The sequence below is a fragment of the Belonocnema kinseyi genome, chromosome 1 (genome assembly GCF_010883055.1).
Source record: "Belonocnema kinseyi isolate 2016_QV_RU_SX_M_011 chromosome 1, B_treatae_v1, whole genome shotgun sequence".
In the NCBI taxonomy this organism is placed as follows: domain Eukaryota; kingdom Metazoa; phylum Arthropoda; class Insecta; order Hymenoptera; family Cynipidae; genus Belonocnema; species Belonocnema kinseyi.
Window position 1 is genome coordinate 165369439 of NC_046657.1, and position 11513 is coordinate 165380951.

The 11513-nt window shown below is 23.1% G+C and overlaps 2 protein-coding genes across 4 annotated transcripts in view; both read right to left on the bottom strand.

Moving 5' to 3' along the window:
- Positions 1 to 158, bottom strand: part of LOC117173931 (glutamate receptor ionotropic, kainate 2-like) — a 28370-nt gene extending 28212 nt beyond the window's left edge. For all 3 annotated transcript variants that reach the window (XR_004467215.1, XR_004467214.1, XM_033362586.1), the window contains exon 1: positions 43 to 158. The gene's annotated coding sequence lies outside the window, so the exon portion shown is untranslated. The remainder of the gene's footprint in view (positions 1 to 42) is intronic.
- Positions 159 to 9279: 9121 nt separating this feature from the next.
- Positions 9280 to 11513, bottom strand: part of LOC117180925 (probable ATP-dependent RNA helicase DDX10) — a 50760-nt gene continuing 48526 nt past the window's right edge. The window contains exon 13 of the mRNA XM_033373562.1: positions 9280 to 9543. Coding sequence (XP_033229453.1) covers positions 9417 to 9543 — 127 coding nt within the window. The 3' untranslated portion in view covers positions 9280 to 9416. The remainder of the gene's footprint in view (positions 9544 to 11513) is intronic.

Genomic DNA, 11513 nt, shown 5'->3' on the forward strand with positions numbered 1-11513 from the left:
ATATAAAAAAAAAACTTATAATTTTGAATTATTTTATCTTACCTATGTATAAATATTTATTTGTAAATTATCCAATTGAAGAGAGAGAAACTGGAATTATAAATTATAGAATAGAGAATAGAGAATAGATTTTAGACTTAGTAGCTTGAGCCCTCTAAATTCGTAAGCACTGCGAGTAAAGAAGATATTTTTGCGCATGCTCGATCCCCCCTCCAAAATTCGAAGATTCCACTCAAGGCTTGGTACTTTCTTTTGAGTTCTTCCTGCTGCCAATTAGAATTGCAGAGAAACTAATTCACGCAGACTTTTAATTTTTGTTTATAATTAAATATATGGAAGAATATTTTTATTTCAGGAATTAAAAAACTTAGAAAAAATAAAAAAATTGAGTGAATTGATTAATTATTAAAAATAATACAAATTTTGCTATAATCTAATTGATCAAATTACGCAATCCGTTGTTAAACTTTGAATTTGATTTTTTTTAATTGTTTATAAAATATTTATTTAGTTGAAATGAAATAAATATATAGAGTAAGATAAAATTATAGTAAAACAGAATATAATATTACTTTTATAAATCTTTGCGTGACTAGAATTATTATATTAAAAATGTAGTCCATTTTTTTTGTGATATTCAACTTACTAATTATAAAAATTGTAAGCTGTTACAAAGATTTTAAGGATTTCAAAAATTTTAAAGGATTTTAGAATATATCTACAGATTTCAAAGATATCAAAAAATTGCACCAATATTTTAAGGATTTCAAAGATTTCACAATGATTAATCAAATTTTAACTAATTTTAAAAGGCCTTAAAGTATTTTAGAAGATTTCAGAAAGATTTTAAAGCTTTAAACAGTTTTAAACTATTTCAAACATTTTACAATGATTTCAGGAATTTTAATTATTTAAAAAGATTTTACAAGGATTTACAAAGATTTTAAAGTTTTCAAAAGATTTCATAAAATGATCAAAATTACACAAGGATTTTTTTTCAACGATTTCAACTGGTTTTCGCATTTTTAAACCTTTCGAAAAGATTTGTGAGATTTTAAGTATTTTAAAGTTTTAAGAGCTTTCAAAATATTTCACAAAGATTTCACATGTAATTTTCGTATCCTAAAAATTTCAAAATGATAAAAATAATTAAAACAATTTCAAAAAATCTTAGAATATTTTAAAAGTTCTCAAAAATTGTTTAAAGATTTTATAAAAAAAATTATTTAAAAAATGTTTGACAATTTTTTTACAAATAATTTGAAAATATTTTAAAAATATTTCACAAATATGTTCGAAAGATTTCAAACATTCTGCAAAGATTTCAAGAATTCCAAAGGGGTTACAAAGATTTCAAAGTTTTCAAAATATTTCACAAATCTTTTAAAGCTTGCAAAAGTTTTCAAAGATTTCAAAAAGGTTTCGAAGATTTCAATGAACTAAAAATTTCAAAGGATTTTTCAAGGTTGCAAGAGATTTTTAGAAGATTTTACAATGATTTCAAAGATGTCAATCCTTTAAAAATATTTTAAACATTAAAAACATTTCTCAAAGGTTTTAAAAGGTTTCAAAAGATTTCACAAAGGTTTCATAAATATTTTACAAGGATTTCAAAGCTTTCTAATGATTTCATAAATAATTCAAGGGTTTCAAAGATTTCAGAATAATTAAAAAGATTTCTCAGGATTCTAAAAGGTTTCAAAAGATTTTTAAAAGATTTCAAAAATATTTCAAAAGGATTTCAAAGATGTCAAAAGATTTTTAGAATATTTCAAAAACATTTCACAAAAATTGCAAGCCTTTCAAAGGATTTTACAGATATTTCAAGGTTTAAAGTGATTTCAAAATAATTAAAAAGATTTCCAAAGATTTTTAAATGTTTTAAAAGATTTTAGAAGATTTTACTAATGTTTCACAAGGATTTCAAAGATTTCCAAGTATTTCAAAAGGTTTCAAAAGATTTTTAGTTGATTTCAAAATGAGTTCAAGGATCTTAATCATTTTAAAATATTTTAAACATTTAAAACATTTCAAAAAGCTTTAAAAATGTTTCATTAGACTTCAGAAGAGTTCATAAATATATCACAAGGATTTTCAATATTTCAAAAATTTAAGGATAATTAAAAAAATTTGAAAGGATTTTCAAAAGGTTTCAAAATATTTCAGAAATATTTCACAAGGATTTAAAAGCTTTTAAAGGATTTTACCAATACTTCAAGGATTTAAAAGATTTCAGTATGATTAAAAAGATTTCAAAGGATTTCAAAGGATTTCAAAAGGTTTCAGAAGATCACACAAATATTTCACAAGGATTTCAAAGATTTCAAAGTATTTCAAAAGGTTTCAAAAGATATTTAGTAGATTTCAAAATGATTTCAAGGATCATAATCATTTAAAAATATTTTAAACATTTAAAACATTTCACAAAGCTTTAAAAAGGTTTCATTAGACTTCAGAAGATTCCATAAATATATCACAAGGATTTTTAAGATTTCAAAAATTTAAGGATAATTAAAAAAATTTGAAAGGATTTTCAAAAGGTTTCAAAATGTTTCAGAAGATTTCAGAAATATTTCACAAGGATTTCAAAGCTTTTAAAGGATTTTACAAATATTTCAAGGATTTAAAAGATTTTAGAATAATTAAAAAGATTTCGAAGGATTTCAAGAGGTTTCAGAAGATTTTACAAAGATCTTACAAATATTTCACAAGGATTTCAAAGATTTCAAAGTATTTCAAAAGGTTTCATAAGATTTTTATTAGATTTCAGAATGATTTCAAGTATCTTAATCATTTAAAAATATTTTAAACATTTAAAACATTTCACAAAGCTTTAAAAGGGTTTCATTAGACTTCAGAAGATTCCAAAAATTTATCACAAGGATTTTTAAGATTTCAAAAATTTAAGGATAATTAAAAAAATTTAAAAGGATTTTCAAAAGTTTTCAAAATATTTCAGAAGATTTCAGAAATATTTCAGAAGGAATTCTAAGCTTTTAAAGGATTTACAAGATTTCAGAATAATCAAAAAGATTTCAAAGGATTTCAAAAGGTTTCAGAATATTTCACAAGGATTTTAAAGCTTTCAAAGGATTTTACGAATTTTCCAAGGAATGAAAAGATTACAGAATAATTGAAAAGATTGAAAAGGATTTCAAAATATTTTTAGAAGATTTAAAAAACATTTCACAATGATTTCAAATATTTTACATTGACTAAAAAGATTTCAAACGATTTTAAAAAATTTCAAAAGATTTTCAGAATATTTCAAAAATACTTCACAAGGATTGCAAACCTTTCAAACGATTTTACATATATTTCAAGGATTGAAATGATTTCAAAATGATGAAAAAGATTTCCAAGGATTTTAAAATGTTTTAAAAGATTTTAGAAGATTTCACTAATGTTTCACAAGGTTTTCAAAGATTTCAAAGTATTTCAAAAGGTTTCAAAAGATTTTTAGTGGATTTTAGAATGATTTCAAGGATCTTAATCATTTTAAAATATTTTAAACCTTTAAAACATTTCACAAAGCTTTAAAACAGGTTTCATTAGACTTCAGAAGATTTCATAAATATATCACGAGGATTTTTAAGATTTCAAAAATTTAAGGATAGTTAAAAAAAATGAAAGGATTTTCAAAAGGTTTCAAAATATTTCAGAAGATTTCAGAAATATTTCACAAGGATTTCAAGAATAATTGAAATATTTCAAAGGCGATCTCAAGGATTTCAAAGCTTTCAAAGAGGTTCACATATATTTCAAGGGTTTAAAAGATTTCAGAAGATTTTGATAGATTTTAAAAAGGTTTCAAACATTGCATAAAGATTTCAAGGATTTCAATGATTTGAGAAGATTTTGAAAGATTTAACAAAGATTTCACAAATATTTCATATAGATTAATTTTTCTTTTTAATTTATTTCATCTATGATTAAAAAGATTTTACAAGATTTCTGAGGATTTCACAAAAATTTCAAACATTTCGCAAAGATTTCAAGATTTTAAATGATTTAAAAAATTTTCAACATTTAAAACATTTCCCAAATATAAAAAATATTTCAAGGATTTCAATGAGTTCATTATTATTAACAAGATTGCAAAATATTTCAAACGATTTAAAAGATTTAAAAATATTTCAATAAGATTTAAAAAAGATTTCATATATTCTAAAGATTTCACAATGATTAAAAAGATCTTTTTCAAAAAGTTGTGGAAGATATCAAAAGTTTTCAAAACGGTTTTAACCATTTCACAAAATGTTCAGGGAATTCATAGATTTAAAACCATTTCAGAAGATTTTACGAATTTTTCAGAAATATTTCAAACATTTCACAAATATTTAAGGTTTTCAAAGGTGTCACAAGGACTCGAAAGATTTCAAACGACTTCAAAACATTACATTGATCAAAAAAATTTTAAAGGATTTTAAAAGGTTTTAAAATTTTTTTAAAAAGATTTCTAAAATAATTCACAAGAATTTCAAAGATTTTACACTAATTAAAAAGATTTAAAAGCATTTTAAAAGGGTTTCAAAATATTTCAGAAGATTTCAGAAATATTTCACAAGGATTTCATAGCTTTCAAAGGATTCTACCAAAATATTTCAAGGATTGAAAAGATTTCAGAATGAAAAAGATTTCAAAGGATTTCAAAAGGTTTCAGAAGATTTCACAAGGATTTCACAAGCATTTCAAAGCTTTTAAACTTTCAAAGGATTTTACTATTAGTTCAAGGATTTAAAAGATTTCAGAATAACTAAAAAGATTTCAAAAGGTTTCAAAAGATTTTTAGAAGATTTCAAAAATAATTCATAAGGATTTCAAAGATTTTACATTATTTAAAAAGACTTCAAAGGATTTCAAAAGTTTTAAAAATGATTTAGTAGATTTCACTAATATTTCACAAGGATTTCAAATCTTTCCAAGGATTTTAGAAATATTTCAAGATTTCAAAAGATTTTAGAATAATTACAAAGATTGCAAAAGGTTTCAAAAGATTTTTAGAAGATTTCAAAAATAATTCACAAGTACTTCAAAGATTTTAAATTAATGAAAAAGATTTCAAAGTATTTTAAAAGGCTTGAAAATATTTTTAGAAGATTTCCAAAATATTTGACAAGGATTTTGAAGATTTCAAAGAATTTTACTAATATTTCAAGGATTAAAAGATTTCAGATTAATTAGAAAGATTTCAACGGATTTCAAAAAGTTTAAGGCGATTTCACAAGGATTTCAAAGATTTTACATTGACTACAAATATTTGAAAGCATTGTAAACGATTTTAGAAAAATTCACCAATTTTTCAAGTATTCTAAAGACTTAACAAAAATTAAAAAGAATTTGAACGATTTTAAAGAACTTGTCGATGATTTTTTAAATTTCCAACAAAATTTCGAACATTTAACAGAGTTCTGTATATTTTTTAAAATATCAGAAGATTTGACAAAGATTTAAAATATTTCACAAATATTTCAAGAATTTCAAAAATAGCACAAAGATTTTAAAATTTTCAAAGGATTTAAAAAGTTTTCAAAATATTTTTAGAAGATTTCAAAAGTATTTCACAACGATTTCAAAGATTTTACATTGATTAAAAAGATTTCAAAGGATTTTAAAAGGTTTCAAAAGATTTTTAGAAGATTTCCAAAATAATTCACAAGAATTTCAAAGATTTTACACTAATTAAACAGATTTAAAAGGATTTTAAAAAGGTTTCAAAATATTTCAGAAATATTTCACAAGGATTTCATAGCTTTTAAAGGATTATAACAAAATATTTCAAGGATTGAAAAGATTTCAGAATGAAAGATTTCAAAGGATTTCAAAAGGTTTCAGAAGATTTCACAAGGATTTCAAAGATTTCACATTGAATACAAATATTTGAAAGGATTGTAAACGATTTTAGAAGAATTCACCAAATTTTCAAGCATTCTAAAGACTTAACAAAAATTAAAAAGAATATTATCGATTTCAAAGAACTTGTTGATGATTTTAAAAATTTTCCACCAAATTGAAAACATTTGACAGAGTTTTCAAGGTTTTTATCGATTTAACATGACTTCAGAAGATTTTACAAAGATTGAAAATATTTCACAAATATTTGAAGAATTTCAAAGAGGTCACAAAGATTAGAAAAATTTCAATGATTTAAAAAAATTGCAGAAAATTATAGAAGATTCTACAAAAATTTAAAGCTTTCGAAGGATTTTACAAAAATTTTAAATATTTCATGAAGTTTTAAAATATTAAAACAATTTCACAAATATTTTAACAGTTTCAAAGATATTACAATGAATAAAAAGATTTCAAACGTTCTTAGAAGATTTCACAAAGATTTTAAGGCTTTCTTAATATTTCACAAATATTTTTAATATTCTAAAGATTTCACAAGGATTAAAAAGATGATAAACGATCATAAAAAATTGTATTAAAAGATTTTAGAAGACTTCTTAACATTTGAAAACGATTTCAAAGATTTCACAAGGATTAAAAATATTTCAAAAGGTTTCGAAATATTTTAAACATTTCACAAAAATTTTAGAAATTTCAACGATTTACAAAAATTTCACAAATATTTGAAAGCTTTCATAATATTTCACAAAGATTCCACAAATATTCCATTCCACAATAATTAACAAGATTTTAAACGATTTCAAAAAATTGCAGATGATTTTACAAAATATTTTTTAAAATTAGAATTTGAATTACTTTTATTTTAGAGAGTGTCAAATCAATAACTATTCCATTTTTATTTATACATACAACATTTTTTTAAATATTTTGAAATATTTTCTTCAAACTATTTTTTCAAAATTAAAAATAATAAAAAAACTTCCCTATACAACCAAGAAAAAAATGTATTCTTTTAAAAACTGTCATAATTTTTAAAAGGCTTCCAAATGTATTGTTCAAAATCTGCAAAAATTTACATTTTGTTTTGAATCTCAATTATTATTTATACATAAAAATTCGTCTTGGTTTCGAAATATTTTGAAATGTTCTCTAAAAATTATTTTCTCAAAATAAAAAACCTTGAAAAATCCCTTCAAAATTCAAAATTTATTTTAAAATGTTCAAAAATGTATATTTTGTATAAATTTTTTTAAAAATATTTTTGAATTTTTCCTGAAAAATTTTTTTAATTCTATAAAATTAACAATATAAACTCAAATTCTTTTTTTTTAATTTTGAAATATTATCTGAAAATTAATTGTTTCAAATTATTGTCCCAGGGATCTTAAGAAAATGTATTATTACTTCGAAACCTTTCACAATTTTTAAAGCGTTCTAAATTTTTTGTTCAAAATCTGCAATAGTCTAAATTTTGTTTTAAATCAATAATTTTTCAATAATTATTTACAAATAAACTTTTTTTGAAAGTTTTGAAATATTCTCTCAAAATTATTATTTTTTGAGTGAAAAATTATTTAAAATTTTCCCAGGAATATGAAGAAAATTTTTATATTATCAAACATTTTTCAAAATACTTTAGTGAAGCTTCGAAAATTTTATTCCGAAATGTTCAAAAATCTACACCTGTTTTCACATTATAAGAAATGTTTTCAAGGTTTTAATTATTTTTGAAATTTCTTCCAAAATTTGAAATATCTAGAAAAATTATTTGAATTTTTCCGGAAATAAACAAAAATCCTGTAAAATTAACAAAAGTGCCTTAAAAACTTGCAGATTCTTTGACGGAAATTTTGATATATTCTCTTAAAATTAATTTTTCAAAATAAAATATTATTTTCAATTTTCATAGGAATCTTGAGAAAATTTTTTTATTCTTTTGAAACCTTTCACGATTCTTCAAAAGCTTTTAAATTGTCTATTTGAAATCCGCCAAATCTCAATTTTGTTAAAAATTTTTAGAATTCTCTTTATGGTTTAAATTATTTTCGAAATTTTTTTTAAACTTCCGAAAATATCTTTTAGAACTGTTCGAATTTTGTCAACATTTTTTAGAAAATCCTGCAAAATTAACTAAATTGTGTTGAAAACTGTGCAAATTTTTTTGATATTTAAAATTTCTTAAAAACCTTTTTAAATATTCTCTTAAAATTAATTTTTTTTAAATAAAAAATTCTTTTCAACTTTTACCGGATTTTTTTAATCTTTTGGAAATTCTTCAGCTTCTAAATTTTTTTTTCGAAATCTGAAAAAATATACATTTTGTTTTAAATTACTTGAAATCTTTTCAAGTTTGAAATTAACTTTTCAGAATTTCTAAACTCTTCAACTGACTTAAATTTATTATATATTAATAGTCTTCAATTTTTATTTATACAAAAAAATTTGTGTTTGTTTTAAAATATTTTGAAACATTATCTTAAAATTCTTTTTTCAAAATAAAAATTATTAACATTTTACCCAGAAATATCAAGATTTTTTTTATAATTGTTAGAAGTGTAAAAAAATGCTGCAACATTAACAAAATGACTAAAAAATTCTATAATTTTTTGCGACTATTTTGAAATTCTTTTCAAATTTTTTTAAATAGTATGTTAAAATTAATGTTTCAAAATAAGAAATTCGTTTTAATTTGTCCTAGGAATCTTGCGAATTTATTTTTTTAATACCTATTACAATTCTGAAAAAGCTTCGAATTTTTTTTTTCCAGTCTGAAAAAATTTACATATGTTTTAAATTACTTAAAACCATTTTTTATTTTTATTACTTTTAAATATTTTCAGAACTTCTCAATATTTCTTGAACTTACTGGAATTTTTCTTTCAAATTAATAATAATTCAATTGTTATTTACAGAACAAAATTTGTTTTTGCTTAGAAATATTTTCTCAACATTATTTTTCAAATAAAAAATAATTAAAAATTAAATTTGTTTTAAATTTTTGCAAGGTTTGAATGATTTTAAAAATTTATTTACAACTTCTAATAATATTTTTATTAATTTATATCTACACTTGATAAAATAAAAACCTTTTTAATCAAAAAAATTAGGCAAAATATTTGGGAATTTAACTCAACTGAATAATATGATAAAAAAAAAAAAGTTAAAAATTAAACATAAGATTTAAAAAAAAAAGAAAAATCAAACTTATTTTAAATTTGTAAATAATATCTCGAAAAAATAGAAAGATAAATAAAAATTGCATTATATGTGACATGAAATTTGTGATATTAAAAAAACGGATAGATTTTTCTTCTGAAAATATAGAAGAAAAATAAATGCATTCTTATTTCCCGGTCAAGCGACCAAACTGTCTTGAATTTTTTTTTAAATGAAAATATCAATATTTAGGTACAATGTTTTCTTTTAAAACCATCATTTCTTTTTTTATTGTAACAATAACATTAAATCTGGGTCAACCAAAGTACAAAATAATTGTAAACACTTTGCTGAATTTTGTAATTAATTAATTTTAAATGTTGCTTACGATGTTTGCAATTTATAATTCAATGTCGCAGTAATTGTAAAGCTAATTCTTCGTCTGCTCTCAAATTCTTGCTCACTGACGGCAATTCCCGCTTTTTCTTCGACGTCCTGTCGTCCTTGCTTGTCTTTAATTTCCTTTTCGGCAGCCTAAAATGTTCATTATAAATAATTATTTCAAATTTAAGACATTTAAATTCAAATAAAACCAAATTTAAAATCCTTTTAAATGTACAATAATGATGATAATATATAGATTTTTTTAAATAAAAGGGACGACTGAAAAATCCAGAAAAATAAAATTCCCGTCACTGTTAAATTTCCGAATTAGAAAATTCCCGAATAATAAAATTGCGGAAAAATAAAAATAACGAAATGAAAAATTCCGAATAGTAAAAATCGCGAATAATAAAATTGCCGAAAAATAAAAATACCGATTTGGAAAATTCCCGAATCATAAAATTAACGAATTATAAAATTCCCGAAATTGAAAATTCCGGAATAATAAAATTCATGGTAGTATATAATAATACCGAATTGGAAAATTCCCGAATTATAAAATGTAAGAAATTAAACAATTACTATGTTTTATAAACATATTTTATTGATTACATATACAATAATAAAAATTTGTTTCCAATTATTTTCAATTTTTAAAATTTCGAAAATTGTTTGAATTTAACAGAACAATAATTTTAAATAAAATATTTCTGGGTAACTCATTTTTTAATGTGAATAGAATTTGAAAAAATAAAAAAAACCGTACGCAAAAATCGAATTTTAAATTTATATATATTTTGTTTGAAAAACGTAATAAGGTACGATAAAAATAGAGTGATTTTTTTGTTTCGATATTTTATAATTTTACAATTTTCTAACGGGTATTTTATTTTTCGGGATTTTTCCAATTCAGTATTTTTACTTTTCGGCAATTTTATTATTCGCGAATTTCATTATTTGGAAATTTTACAGTGTTGGGAATTTTATTTTTCGAGATTTTTCAGTCGTCTCAATAAAAATACCGATTTGGAAAATTCCCAAATAAAATACACGAATAATAAAATTACCGAAAAATAAAAATACCGAATTGGAAAATTGCCGAAAGTAAAAATTCACCAATAATAAAATTGTGAAAAAATAAAAATACCGAATAGGAAAATTCACAAATAATAAAATTTTCGAATAATAAAATTTCAGAATTATAAAATTTCCGAATTGCAAAATCCCCGAATAATAAAATTCTCGCCAGTTTATAATATTACCGAATTGGAAAGTTCCCGAATTTCAACAATTAGAATTTTTTATAAATATATTTTATTGATTACAAATACAACAATAAGACATTCGTTTCAAAAATTATTTTTAACATTTAAAATTTCGAAGCTTATTTCTTGAATTTAAAATAGCAATAATTTTAAATAAAATATTTCTAGGTAACGCATGTTTTTTTAATGTTCACAGTATTTGAAAAAATACAAAAAGCGTTCGCAAAAATAAAAATTTAAATTAATACATATATATATATATATATATTCGGTTCGGTTTTGATTCCTCTAGAATCAAACTAAAGGGCCTATGACAAAGCCACCGAACGCGTCCTCGGGTTGCGGATAGAGGGTCCCTGTACCAAGGGTTTCTGCTGAATATGGTTACAAAAATAAATAGGCAGTCGCGGACAATTGTCCAGGGGTGGTCCCGAAGGAATTAACCCCCAAGCGGAGGTGTGAAAACCGTCCCGAAAGCTGAATGGCACCTGGGTGAGGTGTTTAGAACGGTGACTCTGGGATACCGGGCGACCTCTCAGAGTACGCAGCCTTATCCTTGCATGCGGGCTCTACAAGGATGGACGAACCCCTTTTTCTAGCTTCTCATGGGAACAACAATGACATCACCAAACATAGTTGTAGTGAGTGCGGTTCAAAACAACAGAACGCGCAGGGCTCCCGACAATGGGTCGGCCAACAATGCCGACCAATCGAGAACTGGGGGAGCCAATGAAAATGGATTCAATGCGATGAATCAGCGGGATCTCGTGACCTTTGGGTGGACGGATCGACTGAATCACGACTTGCTAGACTGCTACGATGCGAGTGTGGCCCGTGAACGGGGTTACATGGCAC